The sequence below is a fragment of the Prosopis cineraria genome, unplaced genomic scaffold, assembly GCF_029017545.1.
Source record: "Prosopis cineraria cultivar Desert tree isolate PC_DT_omini unplaced genomic scaffold, ASM2901754v1 PC1, whole genome shotgun sequence".
In the NCBI taxonomy this organism is placed as follows: domain Eukaryota; kingdom Viridiplantae; phylum Streptophyta; class Magnoliopsida; order Fabales; family Fabaceae; genus Prosopis; species Prosopis cineraria.
Window position 1 is genome coordinate 36,236,097 of NW_026555332.1, and position 24,142 is coordinate 36,260,238.

General features: G+C 32.7%; 3 protein-coding genes and 1 non-coding gene across 5 annotated transcripts; all 4 read left to right on the forward strand.

The window, feature by feature from the left end:
* The first annotated feature begins 950 nt into the window (after positions 1-950).
* LOC129304159 (uncharacterized) lies at positions 951-3,679 on the forward strand. Its single transcript, XM_054943846.1, has 2 exons — positions 951-1,089; positions 3,185-3,679. The coding sequence occupies exons 1-2, from the start codon at positions 987-989 to the stop codon at positions 3,394-3,396; spliced, it is 315 nt and encodes a 104-aa protein (XP_054799821.1). The 5' UTR covers positions 951-986; the 3' UTR covers positions 3,397-3,679.
* Positions 3,680-5,023: 1,344 nt separating this feature from the next.
* TRNAF-GAA (transfer RNA phenylalanine (anticodon GAA)) lies at positions 5,024-5,096 on the forward strand. The gene has a single exon. It is a non-coding gene; the product is annotated as a tRNA-Phe (tRNA).
* A 4,672-nt stretch (positions 5,097-9,768) lies between these two features.
* LOC129314576 (uncharacterized) lies at positions 9,769-14,614 on the forward strand. The gene is given in 8 exon segments (XM_054958060.1): positions 9,769-10,097; positions 10,723-10,786; positions 11,164-11,282; positions 11,861-11,923; positions 11,925-12,004; positions 13,670-13,817; positions 13,929-14,088; positions 14,214-14,614. Coding segments are annotated over 7 exon segments (678 nt in total). The 5' UTR covers positions 9,769-10,097; positions 10,723-10,773; the 3' UTR covers positions 14,309-14,614.
* Positions 14,615-17,585: 2,971 nt separating this feature from the next.
* LOC129292890 (probable ADP-ribosylation factor GTPase-activating protein AGD15) lies at positions 17,586-23,000 on the forward strand. Of its 2 annotated transcripts, none has more exons than XM_054930578.1 (9): positions 17,586-17,910; positions 18,549-18,663; positions 19,404-19,494; positions 20,214-20,268; positions 20,596-20,692; positions 20,803-21,007; positions 21,470-21,650; positions 21,959-22,056; positions 22,802-23,000. In XM_054930578.1, coding segments are annotated over exons 2-8 (696 nt in total). In that variant the 5' UTR covers positions 17,586-17,910; positions 18,549-18,598; the 3' UTR covers positions 21,961-22,056; positions 22,802-23,000. The 2 variants fall into 2 exon arrangements, with proteins under 2 accessions (XP_054786553.1, XP_054786545.1); XM_054930570.1 differs by having other exon boundaries at positions 17,587-17,910; positions 18,605-18,663.
* Positions 23,001-24,142: the final 1,142 nt, after the last annotated feature.

Consider the following 24,142-nt stretch of genomic DNA (forward strand, 5'->3'; position numbering starts at 1 on the left):
TCATTAGTAGAAAGGTGATGGGTTGCCAAAAAACAGGATTCAATTATCTTTCTAAATTCGAATACAATCAAACCATCCCCAATTTGCTTGCACAAATTAGGGTTCAAGAAGCCTCTGCCTTCTTGCAAGCTTGACCAATACCAAGATATATGTGAGCCTTTTTGGCATCAAGGAATTGGTGTTTGGAAAGCTTTGGCCCATGAACCATCAGGATTTTGCAACAATTGCGAAGCAAATTTGGCTAAGAGAGCAGAATTATGATTGATAAAATCCTTAAACAAAAAGATGCTCCCTCCTGAAAGTCAGAAACTATATATGTAATGTACCCATCATCCCATAATTATTTTAATTAAATAAATAATTAAATCAATTCAAAATTAATTACTAATTTGGGATTGAGCTTCTCATTATCTGCTCCAATTCATCAAGGTCGGACCATATTCCAACATACAACATAAAATGTGTTTTTTTTTTTTTGGTCAAGTATAATTCCAACATAAAATTTCGAGGTCAAAATTCTATCATTTTGTAAAAATCAGACTTATGACATAAATTAAGAATAACACATCAAATTGACTCATTTATTAATCAAGTAGTGTTTGATATAAACATCACTCGTACTTCTATACTGATAAAAATAAAAGTGCCATCGATCTTATTGATAAATTTTCAATTACTAGTAACTAGAACGTGCCAACAAACTTGTGACGCGAACAATATTTAATCCTTTAAGAATATACATTAACCACCCATCATGTAGGAAAGGAATATTATTAACTTAGCTAAGGTTTGAGAATATGGGACAAAACCAAACCCAAAAATGAAGCAGTCATCCACATGCAAGTAACAAATTATTATATTCTTTAAGGGGAAGAATACTCTTATAGATAACTCTATATAAGTCAAATAGCATTTAATCAATGGAATTTATCCACAATGTAATCTTCAAATAGGAGTCAAATTAATATTTCAAATTCAAGAGAATAATGGGCTCTGAAGAATTTGCCAATTGCTCATACAGGATTTATGAACCTTCGTGCAAAAGGATTGAAGATGAAGGCGAAGTTACTTTTTCCATTGATGTTAAGGGTTTGTAATCCTCCATTGTATCTTTTTATGCATTCTCTCTTGCTATTTTCTTTCTTGATCAATTTTTTTATGTCAATCATCTGAGTTATTTGTTATAGGGAGAATGACATATAGGTCTCAACAGAATTAATTAATTCAACTTAGGTTCAAAGTGTTAAATTTTAAAAATTTAAAAATTTAACTCTTAGTTTTATAATTTTATTGTGATGAATTTTAACTTGTTTTTAAATTTTAACATAAAAACAAAAACTTGTATATTCTTCAATCTTGTTAAAATTTAAAAAATAAATTGCAGATTCATCATACCGAGTTGTAAAACTGAAAACTAAATTGGCAAATTTATAAAGTTGGATATTTAAAACCTAAATTGAATTAATTGATTCTTTTGGATCTCTAATTCATTCTCTCATTGTTATATGGACTATATTAAAAAAAAATCATTCCTCTATATCAAAACATCCCCGATTGCATTTAATATAGTCGAAAATATACATCAGGTTCATCGGGCAACTTATTAAATTCTTTTTGACCAGACTTGGACTTCGAAATTTGAGGTATTTTAGTATAAAAAGGACTAGGAGCCCAACTCTTTTAAGTTTTAAAAAAATTAGGGCTTAATCTACCCAAATTGAGTATGTATTTATTTTAATCCTGGAAACTATATAGTATTTTTATCTTTGGATTAAGTTTAAACTTCAAAACATGTGTTTATATTTAAAAGTAAGATTTATATTACTTATTATTTTTTATTTCAAAACATTTTTTTTGGTATTTAACAGGTATCCTTTTATTGAAGGTAATCTTTTTTGAATTATTATCTGATATTAAATGTGGTACCTCTCTCAATGGGGATTCGAACCTCAATTCATCATATTATGAGAAATTAACACCTTTTGCTAGATCCAAACCCATTGATTATTTCAAAACATTTTAACTATACTTTATACATAAATATGTAATATTATAATAACAAATTTATTTTTAAATATTTAAACAAGGGACTTTTGAGTCCAATGCTAACCCCAACTAATAAAGATTGAGTTTAAATATTCATTCATTTTAAAATAAAAGGTTTTCTAAGATCCAGTCAGTACGGGCTAAATCCCACCCATTTTTGGGCTCTACTTTCATATGTAAAATATATTTTTTTCATAGTGCAATTAATTCTCTTGAAATTTTAATTCATCACATTATGAAAACTAACTTTTTTTGCTAAACCCAAATCCATTGATTATTTCAAAACATTTCAACCTATACTTTATACATAAATATGCAATATTATAATGATAAATGTATTTTTAAATATTTAAGAAAGGGACTTTCGAATCCAATGTTAAGCCCAACTAATAAAGATTGAGCTAAAAAATTGTCTATTTTAAAATAAAAGGTTTTTTAAGATCAAGCCAATGCAGGCCAAACACCACCCATTTTTGGGCTCTACTTTCATGTATATAATATATTTTTTTCATAGTGCAATTCCAATTCTCTTAGAAGCCATTATACTCATCGCATCTACATTTCTAGCACTTCAAATGCAAGTTTTTTGTTGTACTCACTCATTCAAAATATAAAACATTTTTTAATGGTTAAATATTAAAAAATATAAAATATTTTTAGTATATCAATGTATATCATTACATTTTTTTTAAAAAAGTGCTCCTATTAAAGAATTACTTTATATTTATTTAAAATTAAACATTTTCTTATATAAAGGGATAAATATGGAAAGATGGTGTTAATTAAAGATAAGTAATTACTTTATTAGAATGTGAGATTTAATTAAAAATATTTTATAATTTTTTAATGGAGGGAGTATGTGTTTTTCAACCCCAACCTTCCTAGCTTTAGCTCGTAATAAAATGTTGGCTTTACCTTCAACGAAGAGATATATGTGGGGTTCATTCGTCCTACATATATCTAACATTGATATTTAAGATAACATTGACTAGCTAGATATTTTAATTTGCTGTGTGAAATTAAAGGACTTCAATTTGCATGATATTAATGAGTTATGCTTTATTCAGATCCTTATTTTTCCTTTTTTCTCACATATATCTGACATTTAAGTTTTGGTGTGACATGTGTATTAATAAAGGTTACACCAAATCACAGCTACATGTGAAGCCCGTAAAGGGAAAGTTGCTAATATGGGGAGAACGGCACGTGGGGGAAATGAGCCTTCGCAAAATCATCAAACTTGAAAGGCGTTTGAAGAATTCACAAATTCGCGCTACCATGGCTACCAATGACAGCCTTGAGATTATAATCAAGAAGCCAGCAAGAAAAGGACCTGTTTGTCTGAGGTGAAGAATTGCTTTTCCACTCTCAATTCCAAGTTCAAGGAATTCAATTCCATCTTCAAAGCACATGGCCATTTGGCTTACCGATTGGCCGTCCTCACTTTGTTGCTCATTCTGATCGCTGTGATGATCAAATGTTCATGTAGCAATACACATTTGTTCAGTGAGAGCCTCCCAAGGCTCAAATGAATTAATCAAATTAAACTGTTAGTTCACCGTGCGTATAAAATTTGCAAAAAAAATGAATAAAAACTTTAAGAAGTATACTAATTACTTTTATATTGGTGGGATTGTAGATGATGTAGAAAATAAAGTCCAACATATGAGGCCACACATGTAATATATTAAAAAATATGAAGCCATTATTTAATTAAGTCTAAATAAAGTGATCTATTTGAATTTAAGTTTAAAGATTTAGGGATATAATTGTGATGGGATATATGTGTAAAGACGAAGGTGATATTTATAATTATTTAGGGGCCAAACTACAAATATCGCAAACCTATTAATTCTATAAATAAAGGTTGTGATCACTGGTTTGGCCGATTAGAAGGAATGTTTTTCATTTCCTTTTCGAAAACATATAGAGTTTTCACCAGTAATAAATTCAAAAAACACACCTAAGAAATATGGTGATGAACTCAGGTACCTCTCTGTGTTCTATCTTTGTTTCTGAGTTTTGACATAAAAATAATCGTATGGGTTTATATTAAATTTGATTCTACCTTTATACTCTTCTTACTGTGATAATCAAATCTATCATATGACATAAGCATAAAAACAAGTATGGCTTTCATGGAGGTTAGGTCATGCCTAAAATGGATCCTTGATGCCTTTGTGAGATAGCAAACAATGCAGACCAAAAAACTTATACAACGTTTTATAGGTAAAACAAACGTAACAAAAAATGATAAATTCACTTATCATGTTATTTTTAAATATATTTTAATTTTTTTTAGAAAAAACCTTTTCCATATACTAAACATTACCTTACTATTGTAGTTGGAAGAAAGAAACAAGCTTGAGCAAATATTAATGTAGACCAGGAAAAGGATGTAGTAACAGATTGGTATGTCATGATTTCAATATTAGTTATATAATATAGCTTATTTTTCTTAAAAAAAGAATGATCCAGATATAGTTTTTTTTAATGATATAGCTTATTTAAAAGAATGGTCTAGATCTTTATTTTCAACAATAGTTTTTTTGTATGCTGTAAATTGCAATAAATATATGGTTTTGTACGGTTTTTTATGCATTAAACTTTTCATTGGGAAAAAATAGGAAATTGTTTTTGTTTTGTTTTAAATCTCACATGCAATACTTCCTCTATTTAAATTATAAGATATTTTGAAGAAAAAAATTAACATTCTAAAATATAAAATACTTTGACAAAAATTAAATTTTATTATTAATATTTTTATATTTACTCTCTTCATATATTATTCTATTTAATATATCTTTTATAAATGAATTATTAAATAAAATACATTTTTAAAAATTATTTTTATTTTAAAAATAAATAAAATTATGAAACATATTTGATGAACTTTATTACTATATATCATTTTGTGGGATTACACTCGCTATTTTTGTATAGTACGACAATAAAAATAAAGCAATCTCAACGTTCTGCGGGGATAGCTCAGTTGGGAGAGCGTCAGACTGAAGATCTGAAGGTCGCGTGTTCGATCCACGCTCACCGCAATTTTTTTCATCTTTGAGCGTCGATCTTCCTTCTCTTTCATTTGCCTTCGCCGCGTCTCACAAAAACCCTAACCCAAAGCCCACCAATAAATACACTTCTTGACAATGTCCTGAGTAATCTGCTGCCAAGCACCAAGTAACTTTTTAACATTTTACTCCCTCGGCGGTTAGGTTTTCCAATCTGAATTATTGACCCGGTTTCTTCAATAAAAGAATGAGACTTCAATGATGGTGGAGATGAGTGCCTGTAATTGCCTCTTTGTTTGTCGATGCGTGCATCTTAAAATTTCAGACTTCAGTTTGCCTTCTGAAAAGTTACTTCTGCATTTTTTTTAATGCCAGAAATTATTTTGAACGGTGATTTGCTTATGGTTCTCTAATGTATTGTGCACGCATCAATAATAAGTAGGATTGGTAATCTGCACACAACAATTTTCATAGCTTGGTTGGCCATCCATATCATTTCTGCCGCTAAGCTAAAATGTTGGATGCAACATCTTCGTAGTTTTTCATTGATATGCTTGAGCCTGGACTAATGCTCCTATGATGATCTGTTGTGAAACTTCCTATCATATCGTTCCAATTTCTGAAACTTCTTTCTGTGTGTGGAGCTGAAGGGACATCTGAGGAGCTTTTGCCAAACTTATTTTTATTGATTCATCTAAATATGTTTGAGAATTTTTTTCTCTCCCCTTATCAGGCTGAAAAGAAACAGATAGATAAAAGGGACCTGTTTAGCTTGGATATACCTTGCTTTGGTACATCATCTGATTTCTAAGTTGGATGTGTATTTGTTACTACAACTCGTGTGCCTTATAAGTACTCTTCTTTGTAGAACAGGACCACTTCTGATTGATGCTGGGGAGGGGCTGATTTAACACTTCTTGGGTGTGTATTCGTTGATATTCATCTCCTTGCTCGAGAAGTTTTCTGTGTCCATTTGTGAGTGGTATGTTGGGCTGATTTAACAACGATAAATCCAACTGGTGTGGTTTAATTTGGTGCTTTGCTGGATTTTGGGGTTGTTCCTACGCCCTTCCTTGAGCAACTTTCTCCTCTCATCCTCTGCAGTGTCCTGCCTAAATGTTTATCTTCTCTTGTTATTTTGAATGATAAATTCGTAGAAAACAGCTGTCTGTGTTTAATCTTCTTTGTCATCTTGAGGCCTCTGCAATATTCTATGTCATGGCTGATATCACAATGATAATGTCTGTATCTATGTTGTTCATGATTTTTCTTGCTTATACTAGTTGGCGGGACTTCCAAATCTCTCCTTTTCTACATCATCATTACTTCAACCAGGGAGACTGTTAATTAGGTATAGTAGTCGAACTGGGATTACAGGGCTTCATAGTTTCTAAAGTTGATTTTTCCTCCTAACCTGTGTTGGTTGACTGCCAGAGTCATTTATTATTCCTCTTATGGTCAATAGGCTTCCTTCCTTCTTCCTTGATGCAATTTTTGCTAACAATACCTTTTAATAAGTTAGTTAGAAATTACAAGTTGCTTCTTCACCAGGGTGAGTTTCAGTTTTCACAACCTTAATCTTATAGTCATGAATTATGATACTGATTATTGTTTCCTTGTACAGGTTTCTAATGACATTACCTTCGTTGAATTGTTTTATGAACTATACCAATTTTCATCTTTTTGGATACAGCCCTGGAGAGAAAATGCTTACAGGGACTGAACTCTTTTTTTGGGAACTAAGCTTACAAGTGAGTTTTGGGGAGGTTGTTGAGTCGTATCCTTGCCCCATCTTTCAGGGTTTTAAGGGAGAACCTGCACTTGTACTTGATAGATAGTTGGCCCAGGTTGAAGTTTTGGAGATGATGGATGAAATCAACCTTTCTATTGTTGAAGCATCACAGGTCTGTTTCTCCTCAAGGGATTTACCTTCAAGATTTCTTCTGTAACCAAGGAGTTTTTGAGCTCTATAAAGCTTGCATCTAACAGTCGAATCATGAGGCATGATTGCTCTTTTATCTCAGCCATGACTTCCTGAGCCTCTTGTTCCTCCTTTTGGACTCACTTCTTCCATCACCCTTTTTACATTGTGCAGAAGCTCATTTGCCTTTTCATTTCTTCTTTAAACTCGATGACCTTGCCTGGCCTAGAGTTTCTAAATTGTTTGACCAAGCTCTTTTTAGTGGCTCTTTGAGCTTCTTGACTCTATCTTTTTCCATCTGAAACAATATACATTATCATATAGAGATTTTAGACCGAGGTCATCTTTTTGGAAGGTTGTAGTTCTTTTTCAGGTTCCTTATTTGCTCTTCCTTCTGCCGTTTTGGACTTAGCTCGCATGAGAATGTGCCTTTATGGTCTGAGTAGCACCTTCACTATTGACATATTTTTCCTTGCCATTTTGGGCACCTTCATCTCAGCATGATATTTCCTACAGAGCTACCAAGTGTTTCTAGATGACTACCATGATATTTTGTTGCTGAAACAACATTCGGAGATTGTGAGGTTGTTGACTTGTGGGTTGGTTGAGGTGCTTACCGTAGGTTGGTTAACAATTTTAACCACCCGTGCTGGATTGACAGTGTTTCTGCATGCAACACAGTTTAGCAATGTTTCTCACTTTTGCCATACAATCACTTTAGTGATGCCCATAAGAATGAACTTGACTCTGTATCATGATGCTTTGCTTGTTGTTCTGGTTACCATAGTGGTATTTTATTGTGAGCCATGATTATCTTTGAATTCCCTATGCGGTGCGGTGTGCCAACATAAAGAGAGATTGCTTAGGGATAGAAAGATGAGATTGCTTTGCTCAGCGGACATAAAATATGATGATGAGGCCTTGACATGAGCTATATTAGTATGTTGTTATGGAGGTTATGGGCAATTTATACCCTTTGTTTGAATGTGGAGAAACATAGGAAGGAGGAAAACTAGGGAGGAAACTCCTAAAAATGGCTAAAAAAAATTTTACTACTTCAGAAATTCCCCCCCCCCCCCCGCCTCTAATTTCCCTCCATCCAAATCAAGCTGAAATGTTTGTTCAACTTGTAACATTTGCATTTACTTGGTTTTTCTTCCCTTGATTTGTACTCTTTAGAGAGACGACATGCTTAGACCAAGCAAGATGTGTCACTTGTGGGAAAGTTGAAACTAGTTTTTGCTTGGTTCTCCTTCAAAGTCTCTCCCTAATGCCGAAATCTGACGGCTGCATGACTGAAGATATTGCTGGCCTTTTGTGATGTGGTATCGGATCGTTTAGGATGTGATTGAGGGGTGAGAATAGGTCAGCCCTTATCAGGGTCTATAGTATGGCTTACTTCAGGCCTAGCTCAGCTTACTTATTAAATAGGCTCAAGCTTTTAATTAAGCTTATTTAATTAAATAAGTCAGGTTTATTTTTTCAAGGCTTAGCCTACAAGCCTAACAGGCTGGTATATATATATATATATTATGTATTGTATCACAAACACATCAGTTTCATTATATAATTTTTAATCAATTTATTCATTACTACTTCTAGTGATGTTTTCAATCATATTTGACTTATGTATTAATTTTAATATTGTCATTTTATTATTATATTATATTGTAGTTAGTAAGTCCTTTCAATTTTTATATATTATAATTGATAAATTAGTTATATATTGTGTATTATAATAGTCTTAAAGTATATTTGAGAATTTTAAAATTAAGATACGGGCATATTTAAAAGGCTTTACTTTTAATTAGACTTTTAAATAGGCTTGTAGAGTAGGTTAGGTTTTAAGCCGGTTTAGACTTGAGTCATAAAAAAAGTTTTATACAAGCTTTAGGTCAAGTTTAAACCTTCAATTGAAACACATAGGCTTAGGTTTATTTAATTAAAATTTAGTTCGGTTCAACCTATTTTCATTCTTAGGGTGTGTGTGACGATCTATATAATGACAATTAAGACTTTTCATCATCTTACCATTTAAGACTCTTGATTCTTGAATTTAAAGACTTTTGTTATATTAATTTGAAATTCATATTACTAATGTATAAGTTTGTAAACATTTTTATTGTAAAAAGTGAGTATCAATTTTTTGGAGCATTTTTATAAATTATTTGAGCTTTTTTTTTTAAAAAAAAAATTGTTGTCGCACAAGGGAAATTCAAAATCAACTAAATCAATATGTTTCATTACCAGTGACAAGGAGATCTATTTTTAAAAAATAATTGAATGGCAATAATTATGTTCCAAAATATTTTACTGGCAAATGAATAACAAATGTAAGAATTCTTTAATAACGATTTGGGTTGAATATAACTACTACAATTTGGGAGAGAATTGCTTAGGCACATTCTCTTTTTTTCATTCAATTCAATTAAATGAAAATAAGTCACCAAAGCCGTTTTTTTTCCCCGTCTCTTTCATTCTTTCTTTCTTAAATTTTTTTTTTTTTTGGGGGTCAAGCTAGACGGATGACGGCTCATTTCCTCGATAAGCTAGCGTGTCAGTGCAAGCATAAGAAGCCGAGTCTCGTTAGTTTCAACCCAGAAAGTAGAAACGCCCTAATCAGCCACCCCACCAAAAACTTCCGCTTCTTTGCCTTCTTCTCAAGTTCTCGCCGGCGTCGTTACAGGTATCATATGCCCCTCTTCTTTCCCTTTATCATCTTTTTAACGTTCTTGGCTTTTAGCGGAGACGCGGTGAGTTGCCACGGAGTTTCTTGGTGTAGGCTCTAGACTATTCCTTTGTGGCAGTGTTGGCAGTGAGAAACTAACATTGGCATGGCTGTTGCTAAATTCTGGGTTTTTGCCACGGAGAATCTTGAAAGTTATGCTTCGAGTTGTTTGGCTTCTGAAAACGATTTTTTTTTCATTCACTGTATAGGTTGTCTTGCGAACCCAGTCCTCAATACCATCTGTTTCCCCCGTCTCTGACTCTCGACAACTGGCACCTGCTGCTGCTTCCTTCTGACGCTAGCCTCTCGTTCTTCCTATATTGGAGCTCAGATAGATAGCTGAGTCAATTACAGAAAGGGTGCGATTGCTGAATACAAACACGAGGTTTTGCCTCTTAGATTATTGTTGTATATTGATTGATTTTATCGCGCTAGTTCTTTGGACAGTCCCTCTCAGTAATCTTGGATTATTTCTTTCGTCCTTGTAGCATGTGCCACTAAATGAGGCTGCTTTTTTACTGCAATTAAGTTTCCTAGCGTAATGCTTGAATTGCGATGAGTCTTGTTTATTATTTTTCAGAGGTATTATCTTGTGGATAAATATTTAAATATTCAATTTTCCATATTATTATGGTAACTATAGATAATAACCAACTCCTTTCATGAGAAAAAAAAAAAAAACCAACCTTTTTAAGGACTTCTTGCATAGAAGACTGCTAACTCGGGACGCAGAAAGATCATTTCATATTCTATCTTTCTTTGACTTTCATGATTATAGCAATTCTTAGAATTGTTTATATCGGGGCGTGCACAAGATGACAAGAAGGAAAGAAAGATAAAGAAAATAAGTTTGTCTTGTTTTATAATCTGTCACTGCAGGCGTGGTCTATATGCCCCCTTTTTTTTGTGAACGGTTGATGAGGTGGTCTTACTAGAATGCCACGATTTATTATCTTTATGAATTCATTGCTTCTTTTATCTGACTATTTTTTTCATGTTGACTCATGCAGTTGAGTTATAATATTCTGTTATTTTCTAAAATTGGCAAAAGTAACTACGAGATGGAGGATTGGGGTAATGATTCTGCATCATATTCTGTTAATTGTTTTTTTATGCTCTTCAATTTTCTTTTCATTAATAATCTTTTTTTGATGTTCATTGAGAATTGAAGGATCGGTCCATTTGTGTTTGTCTTTTTGTTTTTCTTTGTTCTGTTTTGTGTGCTCAAGAACTATGCTCAATGTTTTACCTTCTTTTCTAGTACATTATCTTTGATTTTGACTCTTTACCACATAACAGTTAGGATATTGATATCTAGTAACTTTCTTCTGGGAAAAGATCAAACGAGTATAAGTAGAAATATTTACTCTTGATATATTTAAAGCATATCCTGTTTCTTCTGTGGTTTTGCGTTGTTGCTAATTTGACCAGAGCCTGCATATTTGTTCTAGAGGATGAGCATATTCCACCTCTTAATTTGATCAAGCAACCTAGAAGTAAATGGGATGATGAAGACGTGGATGAAAATGATGTGAAGGAATCTTGGGAGGATGAAGATGAACCTGCTCCGGTATGATCAACCCAACATATATCTGTCATGGAAGTAGTGTAATTTCTTTTCTTTTGTTTTTCCCCCTTAAACTCATATTCCTGTTCTGGCTTATTAGTGTGCTTGCTTAGTATCATCATGCCAGTGCTATCATTATTGTTTTAAAATATTTTATTTGCTTTCGAATTGTTGTAATGACAATTTTTAATGTGCCATTTTATGCATTATTGCTCTAGCTGCTAAAATTGTGAAGCTAAGATGCAAATAGTTGCCTGGACAAGTAGTTCTTCCATGTGATTTCAAATGTTTCAATTGACGTGCTGAATTCTGATAATTTAACAAGATCATCCTTTAGGAAGTAAAATACAACAAAGGTCATTTGATTGTGGTGAAATGCTGAGTGGGTCAATCGCATTGATGTTGGGTCTCTTTATTGTTAATTTGAGAAAAAAGGTGATGGCTCTTGTATGCAATATTATTGCCTTTGTTATATCTGAGTCTTGATAATGCACTGCTTAAACTATTTGTTTCTGATTATGTTCCAGTCAATAGTTGTCAGTTTACTTAGTTCTTTTTCTTGCTGTGCTTAATTGTGTCAGGCACCTGCACCACCTGCAGAGAAACCTACGGAAAAGGCTCCAAAAGAACCTTCTGATAAAAGCTACTGACAAGACGGGGAAGAAAGTATTATTAGAAAGTGAAGAAACCATTGGATCTCTGGCTGAAAAACTTCGTCAACAAAGGTATCATGGATTCCATCAATTATTTGTACATTTCTGTTCTATTGTTTGTGTTCTATTCTGGGAACAAGTAACATAGATTATTATATATGGTGGGTGATGTGTAGGGGTGAGAGAGTGAAAGAGAGAGGTATTAGGGAATGTATTGTGGGTGATGTGTGGGAGAATCTCTGGTCTCAAAAACCAGAGAAAGGTGTTCTCTGTGGGCATGTGCTTTGTTTTCTGGTATTTCTTCTTATTAGTGTATTCTCCTCCTGCTTAGATTATACTCTGCCCAAGTCGTCTGCATTATTTTTATATTTGATTGCTTGGGTTCCATTGTTTGGTATCACAGCATACGACAATCTGTGAAAAAAAAGGCCAAACATTTTATCGTTAGATGGAAGAGGGAGATACAAGAAATGGCGGAGATATAGGGAAAATATCTTAGAAACGTTATTGTCTGAAAATGAAAAGGGAGGTAACAAAATGAAAAGGGGATTCTCATTTTAAGTGAACTATAGTGATGGTAGCACCTCAGGAATGTTGAGGTAGCTTGGGAAAGATCCTGGAATTCATGGTAACATTATAGAAGTCACTTCAGGAATAGCTTTGTTGCTGGAAGGATAAGAGTAATTGGGGGTAGGAGTGGGTCATACAACTAACATAGACAGAAAAGGTTATTCAAGGTTGCAAACCGAAGACTAGACGATACTGTTAAAGAGGACGTTAGACGAGATTGTCACCTTGACCAAGATTGCTTTTGTCTAGGAGTTGCATTACTGAGCTCTAGTAACAGTGTGTTTGACTTGTGGCAAAATGTGGATGGCTGGGTTGACATGATGTTTCGTTTTCAGCATTTTATTTTCGAATGACATGATTGCTGAACACTTATTTTGTGTTAATTTGGCAAAAACTCTCTATCCTGAAAGCCCTATTTGACTTGGAATTGACAAATGAGCCCTTTCTCTTCAGTATAATGCTTGCTTAGGCTTGCGTTTACTCGCTATGAGACAAATTCCTGTATTATCTTGTTTATTTGCTTTGTTTCATGCAAGTTTGTGTGGTATTGCAAGTGAGATAAGCTTATGAAGGCCACTCCTTTAGCTTATTTCTTATCAATTCTGGACCTTATGCGTGTGGGTTTTTCTTGCTGTTATTAGTGGCAGGCTTCTATGTTTGACTTGATGTCTGAACACTTATTTTGTGTTAATTTGGCAAAACTCTCTCTCCTGAAAGCCATATTTGACTTGGAATTGACAAATGAGCCCTTTCTCTTCAGTATAATGCTTGCTTAGGCTTGCGTTTACTCGCTATGAGACAAATTCCTGTATTAATTCTTGTTTATTTGCTTTGTTTCATGCAAGTTTGTGTGGTATTGCAAGTGAGATAAGCTTATGAAGGCCACTCCTTTTAGCTTATTTCTTATCAAATTCTGGACCTTATGCGTGTGGGTTTTTGTGTGAACTTGCTGTTATTAGTGGCAGGCTTCTATGTTTGACTTGATGTCTGACTTCTTTCTGATTTGTATCTGACTGGTGCTTTTAAGCTTCTAATCCCCCCACCCACATTTGACATTCAGTTCTGACGAATAAAAGTAACTAAATTATAGCATCTGTGCATGACAACAACAATTTAAATTTCTTCAAGAGGCCTCTGGCATCTTACTATTTAATTCATTGATCACAGATTGGTCGAGGAAGCAGATTACAGGACCACCAAAGAATTGTTTGGCGGTAGAAGTGATGAAAAGAACCTCGATAATTTTATTCCCAAATCTGAGAGTGATTTCTTGGAATATGCAGAGCTTATCTCCCAAAAGATTCGTCCTTTTGAGGTGAACAAGATATTCCTTTCCTCGTTAAATATTTTCTTAAAGGACATGCTAATTTAATTTATTCATTTTTTTTAACCAATAAAGCTAATTTCATATTTTCATTGAATGCAGAAAAGCTACCATTACATGAATTTACTGAAGTCAGTGATGAGATTATCAGTGGCATCTTTAAAAGGATCAGATGCCAAAGAGATTGCATCATCTGTCACTGCCATTGCAAATGAGAAGTTAAAAGCAGAAAAAGAAGCAAATGCTAGTAAAAAGAAGACAGGTAAGGTACTTTCAATAGATTTCCTTTATATATATATATGTGACTGTTATTTTTCTTCTCTCTCTTTTTTTAAAAAGAAAAAAGAAAAAGAAATCTCGTGGCGTCATATTAAACTGTGTTTGCAGGTGGGAAGAAAAAGCAGCTCCATCTTGACAAACCTGATGAGGATTTGGTTTCTGATCCGTATAGTGCTCTGGATGATTATGATGAGTTCATGTAAAAGTTTTGGTTCAGTTCCATTAAGATTCGGTTATCGGATTTTCACTGTGTAAAATTGCTAGTTGGGACAAGGCCTTCGGTATATACCCTAGTGAAAAAAAAAAAAATGATGAGTGCTATAGTTGAATAATATCTTTCAGGAGAGCACAAGTTCTTCTATATAATATCGTCAGTTTTGTCACTATTGGATTGGTAGTTTGTTGGCTGCTATGCTTCATATTAAATTCTCACCTCATGAACATGGTAATTCATACAACTCCTTTTCGAGTACATCCATTTTTATTGGATTGTAACATTGAAATTGTTATTTTGTCTTCTGTCAATTTCCCACATCAATAACCTTCGATTTTTCTAGGGAAAAAAAATTGTGGCAGGCATGAGTAACTTGATGATACATGCAAAGTACAGGCCTCGGGTATGTGTGTCATCATCAGGACGTGAGATTCACTATAACGCCAAACAATGAAATTAGGTGGCTTGTTAAAATATTAGTTGTTAATTGTAGACTCTTAAGTTTAAAGGGTGTGAAGTTAATTTTTTTTTAAAAGGTATATTTGAGTTTGGTTTTTAAAAACTGTTTTCTGCTTTTAAAAAGAAAAAATTGTTGAGTATGTGTTTTGAATTTAAATGTTCTTAAAATTATTTTTCATTTTTAAAAATTAAAAAAATAAGAAACATGTTAGTTATTTTTTTTTTAAATTTCACTATATATTTGATTGTTGTAAATTGTAGTCAATCAATATATTAGGCTACTATTATTTTAAATTCACTTTATATTTGATTATTGTAAGTTATCGTCAATCAATATTTTAGGCTACTATTATTAAGAGCGGTGGAGTTAGGTTGAGGTGAGGGTGGACAAGTGTCCCAACTCAACTTGATAAAATTTATTATCGTAATTTTTAAAAATTTACATCTACTATCCTAATAATTTTGAATCCATTAAACTCAATAAAATATTTTTGAGATCTCGAAAAATTTAAGCATTTGATATTTCACTTAATTCTAATTCTAACATATTTTAGACTCTTAATATGTTAAATTTAAATTTAAATTATTATTTTTTAGTAATATAAATTTATATTCTTCTTTTTATTTTTTGCCTCCATGGATCCTGATCCGGCGTCCGCCAGTGATTATTAACTACTTATTATTGGCCTATTTCTGAACTCTAAAATTGTTTGTAAATATACATACTTCAACAGATTTTTCTGCTTTGAAAAGTAATTTTTAAAATAAAAAATGAAACCGAACCAAACAAGCTTTAATTAAATAATCTGTTATTTAAAGGATGCGTAAAGTAGCAGCGTGAATTATGTGATTGGCTTTGGTATTAAGCCATGCCAGTTTGCTTTTGAAAAGAAAAAAAAGGAAGAATAAAAAGTTATTTAGTCAAAATCTGTTTACTCTTTATGGTTAAAAAAAAAGAAAAAGGGATTAATGAAGATTGGAAATTGAGGCAAATTTGTAGGTTTAGCTTCCATTCACTGCTTCTTTTGGACACGTCAGCAGTCTCTTGGCATGATAATGCTTAGATCGTATCGTTATTGGCACCTGAACTTTCGAGAAATGATGAAGCTGGGTAGCTTTCATCTGATTAAAAGTCGATCTATATATTAATCATATCAACCTTTTGTCATAGTTACTCCAATTGTATCTTATGTCCTTCATGTTTCACACACCCCTCTTCACTACTTTGCAAGAGGCAAATCTTGAAAACTTTTTTTAATTTTTAATTTAAAGTAAAGTTAGAGTAATTGATACTCTTTTCGTTTAAAAATGTAAGACATTTTTATTTAAATCTTACCCCCTAATAAAGTAGTTATTTACTTTTCAACTAATTCTATCTTTTTATATTTACTTTTAGTAAATATCCTATAACAAATATAAAGTTATTATCAATAGGGGCATTTTTGAAAAAAAAAAGCAATAATTATACGTTAAAAAAAAAAACCTTATATTTTTAAACATTTAACTCATTAAAAAATGCTTTATATTTTTAACAGAGGAGTATATATTTTGTTTAATTTTATTGGTTAAATTTCCAGGTAACAACTTCTTATGTTTATCAAGTACAAAGAAGGGTAAAATTTGAAAGTTATATGTCCTTTTTAATAATTTTAAGGATATAATTATTTTTTATTAAGTACAAAGAGTAGGCTGGGTCAACAGTAGATAATATCTTTCCCGAAAAACTGAAAGCAATGTATATTATTTCTCAATAAATATAAAGTTGGTTAAGATTTCCTTATATTAAGAAGCTGAGGTATGTTAGTAAAATGTATCAAACTTACTCCATCTAACCCTATGTATAAGTTATATTCTAAAAGAAATTCACAATTCTTCATATAAGTCACCTTGTATAAAAAAGTTACATCATTAATTGCTATATTTTAATTTGACCTTTTCGAAATTTTAGACATGTAAAAAAATTACATGAAATAGAAAATATTTTTTAAAATAATATATTAATAAGAATAAATTGATAAGTTTTTTTAAAAGACAAAATTAATAATTTAATTACATTTTCACAATTTGATAACGGTTATAAATAGCTTATAAATAAAATAAAAAAAGGTACTCCTCCGTTCAAAAATATAAGGCATTTTTAACCGGATCTTACTTTCAATAAAGTAGTTACCTACTTTCAAACAAACTCCATCTTTTCATATTTATTCCTATTAAACACCTTATAATAAAATAAAGTCACTATGAATAGGGACACTTAAAAAAAGTAATAATTACACTTCGAAAGATTAAAAATGTCTTACATTTTTAATATTTAATTCTTTAAAAAATATTTCACATTTTTTAATAGAGTAGTATTTTATATGCTAAATAACATGATTTTAATTTTATACGAAACGAACTTTACTTTCAGAGAGAATATTTATTGTGTATAAAATAGTTTTATCAGACAAAATATTGAAATGAAAATTTTTGCAATACATGTTAAAAGTATCAGATGCCATTGCAGTTTAGATAAAAAAAAATTGTGGAAATTTTTATTTAGTGCAACAAAAATACCAAAAAGACTTCCACAACAAAAAAATGTGCTAAGCAGGTAGTTTGTGGAGTCCACTGAAAGCCGGATTTTGCCTTTTTTGGGGCCAACGAAAGCCGGATTTTGCCTGCCGAAGGTATTTATTATTGAAATTGGGATTGTCAGATTTGTCGTTTCCTTTTGGCTTGTAAAGCTGAAATTTGGAATAGTTTGAGAGTTTTGACAACCAAGTTGAAGTGTAAACGTGAGCGATTGAGGAAGCCATGATTTGTGTTTTGGGGAGAGATATGTCCAAATGTTTGTTAGAGGTCCCGCCTTTGTGAAGGCCGTCTTTCGCTCATTTAATCCCTTCTCTCTCGCCTCCATTTCCAACCGTTTCCTCTCCTCTTCTTTTCCTACGGTTCTCCCTTCAATTTGTTCTGCCACTCTCCCTCTCTCTCGTGCCCAGATAACGTTCTTCTTCCTTTTCATTCATTTTCCTTTTGCTTTCACATTTTCCTTCGCTGCTGGGTTCTGTGTTTCGCAGAAGCAGTGAAGGATTGCCAAACATGAACCACAAAGCCTCCGTCTCTAAGGAGCTCAATGACAAGTTTACCAAGGTTCCCTTTTTTGTTTTTCCTTTCCCCTTTTTAATTTTTAATTTGTCCTTCCGGGGTTCTTCTGTTGAACACCTCAACTTGGGTTTGGGTCTTGTTTTGAATCAAACTCATCAAAGCATTCTAATGAGTTTGGTCCATCTGTGTTTGGATGACATGTCTTGCAAACAAAGAGACATCCTTTACCAAATTATGATGCCATGTGATGCTTAACAGATAATGAAGTTAATTTGCTGTTAATTATTTAGTGCTTTCACGTTCAACTGTATTTAGTTTGGAGCTATGGGAGTTAAACTTGTTATTTATTTGCTCTGAGTATATATACTAATGAACACTTGATAGATACCGTGGGAGAAAATGAAAAACACAAAATGCAAAGAAAAAAAAGAAAAAGAATGAGGGCAGCCAATGGGGATTATATAGCATGAAGTTTTAAACAATTGAAACGGAAAACAATTTACAGGGACTTAAATTGTAATTTTACCCTTTATTTGGTTGATAACATTAAGTTGAAATTTTGTGGAATTTTATAATTATATTACTTGTAAATAGCATTTAAGACATTAGTTGGAACTTGGAATCTTTGTTAGGTTGGTAATTGTGGTTAGTTAAACATTAACATGACTGCCATTTCATTGTAGGTTTGCCAACTTCCATTTTGATACATCTTATTCTTCCCGTTTCTTACCATATGCAGATCTTAGAGGGCCTACTTAAACTTCCTGAAAACAAGGAATGTGCTGACTGCCGAAACAAGTATGTACAATCCCAAACTCATTTTATGTCAAGGAAATCAATCCTATTTACATACATACATACATACATACATACATACACCTATACGTACATACATTTCTAAATTTGTATGTTTTATCCTCATGGACATTTTCTGTGTGGTACATATGTACTTGTTGCTCTTAATTTTCTGGTTCGATTACTCATATTTGTGTGTATTGATAAATGTGTGTTTATTACAAATCTGGTTACTTCATGGTTGTTTTAATAAGACTTTTAGCTCTACCACAGTTTATTCACTCAGTTGGTGCCATCTGTAAGTTTTCTTTAAAAAACTAATATCATGAGAAAATTTACTTAAGCAACTGCTGTTTCGGTACGGATAATGAACTCAAGGTGGTAAAGATAGTGCAATATAAGGAGATGTGCCTTGTGAAGGGAATGAACAATCACATTTCTTGTTGGAATGATACCCGATAGAATTTTATACCAAATAAAAGTATAAATAATTTTAAATTTTGATTTAAGGTCAGGTCCTTCCAAAACTTTGGTCTTTAGCTTGTGCCAACAGAAGTAAAAAGATGTGTTCACTTGACTTTTTTTTTTTCCCTTTGGCATTGTCATTGTCATTATATCATTTAACCATACCAGTGGGCTTCTTTCTATGTGAAGCTCAGTTTTGATTTTGTAAATAGGTGCATAGAACATAGAACTTAATGAAGTTTATTCATGGTTCATGGAACATATACCTTCATTATCAGGGCACCACGATGGGCAAGTGTGAATCTAGGAATTTTCATATGCATGCAGTGCTCAGGAATTCACCGAAGTCTTGGGGTGCATATATCAAAGGTTTTATCACTTTCCTTTATCTTGACATGTTCTGCTTCGTGTAGTGGATTTTGCTAGTAAAATGCAAGATGTCCCTGATGTTTGCACTCATGCTGTATACAATGTCGTGACTGCAGAGATGGAATTATTGCTACCTAATAACTATTCTTTTTAACTTTTTATGAGAAGTTGATGCATACATTTAGTGGGTCAATTTGGTGATAGCAATATCTGGATTTTTTGTTCCTGGATCAGCCATAGTTGTGTCCCATACGCCTCAACTACTATTGTCTAAGGTGTCAACTAATGCATACTCTGTATCAGACTGTTAGATGACTACTATTAATATGCAGCATGTTTTATGTGTGATAATAGTTCTTACATATTTTGAGAAGGGAGAAGCTTGCAGGCATATTTATTCATTTTCTTTCCTTAGTGGGCTAGTTGTCAAAGTTTAGACATGCAAGATACGTTAGTATGACAACGAGGTTGTTGAATGTGCTAAACCCATAATTTTTCCCTCAGTGATCAACTTTTGGCTGATTTATGCTGTATATTCTAGCTTGAGCATTTATTGGTTTCTTGGAGAGTTCATTTATGTACTCATGCTCCTGCCATGCCAGTGCTTCAAAAGAAGAAAAGAAAACTCTGTACCCCCTTGCCATTGCTCTTTCATACATATTCCCTTTTCTGTCCGCATACATACTGATTATGGTTGAGTCTTCTGATTTTGCAACTAGGTGCGTTCTACAACTTTGGATACATGGTTGCCAGAACAAGTCTCTTTCATGCAATGTAAGAAATTACACAGGCTGCCTTTTGCTTTCTTTTTAAGTAGACTTTATGGTTAAAATACATTTTCGTCAAAACATTTTCATTACAAAAATGTATGTACAAGTGGTCAGCTTCATACCCATATTCATTGGTACGCTGCTATGCCTCTTCTATAAGGTTATATTAATTGATTGTTAAAACTGATTACTTGTAAAACAGATGAAATTGTTAGCAATTTTGGTTGCTTTCTTTTCCTCTGACTATTTGGCTGCTAGATTTACATGGCACCTTGGTTATTCAAACAAAGCCACGACTGAGCTTGTTTCTTAATTTTCATCTTTAACACAGTCATGGGTAATGAGAAGTCAAATGCGTATTGGGAAGCAGAACTGCCACCAAATTTTGATAGAATTGGCTTTGGGCTCGAGAAGTTTATTTGTTCCAAGTAAACTTTTAATATAATTTTTTTTCACAAGATATTACTTCAAACTGGGAAGATTAAATCTTCATCTACCTTTTGATTCTTCTGTTCTCAAATTGCTTAGGATCTTTTAGGTATGTGGAGAAAAGGTGGGCTAAAATTGGTGGAGTAAATCCAGCTTCAAAAGCAGGTGAAATAATCTGTAATCTGAATCTGAATGTGCCACCAGCTGGTCCCAAGGTTGGCTTTTCAAGGGCTAATAGGAGACTTTCTCTTGAGGAAAGCATTCTCACAAGCCACATGGAACAGATCCTGCCTCCGGTGACAAGACATCGTGGGGTAACTGTGTTTTCCATAAAGTCTATTCAATCCTTGATAAAGAATGACCTCTTTGGCTTTTAACTACACAAATACATGTTCCAAGGGATGTGTTATTTATATAATAGGATGTACAATGGTATAGCAGGTGCCTTTTTGTTGCATGATGTCCTTGGGAAGCATGTGGACTGTATTTCTTTTCCTTTTTGTTTTTGAAGGATTTGGTTTTGGATCTATTGGCTTTATCTTGAAGTGCCACCCAATGAAGTTCCTAACCATTTAATACGACCTATTAGAATTTCTCTTCTCAGAGATGTCTGGTTTGTGATTTGAAATATTTTCAAGTATCAGATCACAACTTCATTGCTATGATTGTTTTGATTTTTTTTTTTTAATTTCTATTATGCGACAAGTTTTTCTAGTCCTCCAGTATCTACGACACATCATGGGATTACACTATTAAAGCTTCACTTTTCAATTCAGGGTTCTCTTGACATTCCAAAAAGTACCACCCCTCCTCCAGTAAGGAGGCACTACCCATCACTTGATTTTGACAATTCCCCGGTAAACAATGGCAATGCTGACTTTTTCAGCATGTTTGGCATCCATGGTGATAAGAAGGACACCGTAACTGTACCTCCCACTAGCTGGACAACATTTGACTGTAAGACGATGATACTTATATCATGCATCATCTTTTATTGTCTCTCTTTTATTTTCTTCTTATTAGCTCATTCAAAAGAGTTCTCAGAGATTTTTTGATATTTAATATTGAGTATTGAGGCTTTTTATCACTTCAGCAGGTTCGTTCTTCTTTTCTTTTCACCCTTACGGATCCTTGTTTTATTCAAAGTGAAGAATACCATAAAATTGCTCTCATGTCATGCACTTCTATTGGATGATCTCAAGACTATAATTCTTGTCCCAATTTTTTTCTTGAATGAATTACTGAGTCAATATCTATGGTTGCAGGAGTTGTGTCTATACTGCGAGTTTAAAGACTGTTCAGCTAGCCCTTGGTGTAGATGTCGCAATTTTATAGTTGCAGAGGACGTTGGGAGAATAACAGTGTACGTTTGGACATCCCTTCTTTCTCTTCTCTCTTAAATCTTTAACATACTTAAATATAATCTGACTGTTATTGAGATCTTTTGGCCTTAAAAAAGACATCCTAAGTGAAGTTAGTGAGAGGAAAGAAATCCAGGAGAATGATAGTCAAGTCTCAAAAGAAAGAATTAATAAAAATTTAGGTCCTTGGTAAATTTTTCTAAAAAAATAAGTTATGCACATCAATTCAAATAATTGCAAATTCAGAGGTTTTAATTGTAAATAAAATATTTAAATTATAAATGTAATTTTCTGTTTGTAATTGAGGTTTATATTTGTAAATGTCTAAATTAATATTTACAACTCATTTTTCAGAAAAATTTGTGGAAGACCTAATTGTCATTAATTTCTCTTTTAAGAATTTACTATCATTTCCTAAAAAAATTTCTCTTGTTTAGCATGTGCTGGTTAGGTAGCTCTTTCCTCATTTAAGGGAAAGAAGCCTCTCATTTTGGCGAGGGAACATGATGCCTCCATTTAAGCAAACATGATTCTTTCTCTTTTTCCCGACTGTGCCAAATATGTTTTGGATTCAAATTCGCTCTCTTTTTACGAAACAGGACCTAAATGGAGGGAATCCAAACTCCTTAATCATCTAATGTAGTTTCAACTTGGACTAGTCTATAGTTCATAAGATCTGTGACAGACAGCTTATTTGCATTCTTTATACCCTTGAAAGGAATTTGACAAGATTGGGTGTTGTTACAGGTTTGATGACTGAGATTTGGATGAACATGCATGCCCAAGGGCAAGTCAGACTTCAGGATATAAATAGCAAACATCAAACATATATTATTTTGGGGCTTATTTTCTTACAGATACAGTCATCTTCCATGTAATGCTTTGATTTGCACTGTAGCTCCAAGTGTTGTATTGTTTCGCTAGATAAGGATAGTACTTTATAATACATTCAAGTCCTCTCGCAATGTTTCTAGTTAAATGAAAGGCAACTAAGTACAAATCACAAAAAGGAATAATGAAACATTAGGTTCTCTATTCATCTAACTCAATCCATTCCCGGAGAATCAATAAATACCAAAAGTTGAACATCATAATAATGGGTAAATGTTACAGGACAATCCATGCATACATTTGTTAGTTTCGCTGTAGCCGTAGTTCAAAATGACAATTTTGTTTAAGGAATCCTTTTTATAATTTGTCATAATGTTCAACTACATTTCAGGAATTGCTCAACTATATATGATTCTTAGATAAAGTAAACACGATATACTTAGCAGGATAATTAAATAACATCTGAAAGGGAAAGAAAGATGGAATAGGAAGATCAAGGACTAAAGTTTTAGTTATTTGAAGTTTCTGAGGCAATGATTACTGGTGTTTGCTCAAATTGATTATTGGAACATTGAATGTATTCTTTTACAAAGCTAGTTGAAGCACACCATTTTCTACTACTTTCGGAGTAGAAAGTCATAAATCAACTGCAAATACTAATTAAGTTTGAGACTAAGGGATCATAATTAAAATAAAAATTGCACTTCTATTGAATGTGTTAGTGGTGTTGGCTATTCTCTCAAGTCAAACAACACTGTATTAATAGTGTGGTATTGAAAATTAGATCAACATGATCAATTGAATTAGTGTCTTAACTAATTTAATAAAATATTTTATTTATAATTAGTCTGATTATAATTAACTATAATTTTGACTATTAACATTTAAACCAATATGTTAACCAATTCAATTAGTAAGCAATCATAATTACTATTTTGAGTCTTTTGAATATAGAAAAAAAACTATATTAAAAGTGCTTTTTTGTAGTTTCAAAACTAAAATTATAATTAGCAATACTAGATACTAATGATTCTCCCAATGATGAATTTGGAGGTACTAGGGTTGCTGAACCCCAAATTTTATTTTCCATTTAATATACACTAAGCAAAAATTTCAAATTGTTTGTAAAAGGGAAAAAAAAGGAAAAGAAAACTTATAGCATCCTTCATTAGATTCTCACGGAGAGAAAAGAATAAATTTGAACTAGGGTTGAGTTGCTCATCTCTGAATAGATAATCCATGACCATGTCTACATCA

Excerpts from the sequence above, each read along its gene's own strand:
- LOC129304159 (XM_054943846.1), top strand. The coding sequence starts at position 987 with ATGGGCTCTGAAGAATTTGCCAATTGCTCATACAGGATTTATGAACCT. Across the intron at positions 1,090-3,184 it reads TTTTTCCATTGATGTTAAGG|GTTACACCAAATCACAGCTA; the intron begins GTTTGTAATCCT and ends GTATTAATAAAG.
- LOC129292890 (XM_054930570.1), top strand. The coding sequence starts at position 17,860 with ATGAACCACAAAGCCTCCGTCTCTAAGGAGCTCAATGACAAGTTTACC. Across the intron at positions 19,495-20,213 it reads TTGGGGTGCATATATCAAAG|GTGCGTTCTACAACTTTGGA; the intron begins GTTTTATCACTT and ends TTTTGCAACTAG. Across the intron at positions 21,008-21,469 it reads CGGTGACAAGACATCGTGGG|GGTTCTCTTGACATTCCAAA; the intron begins GTAACTGTGTTT and ends TTTTCAATTCAG.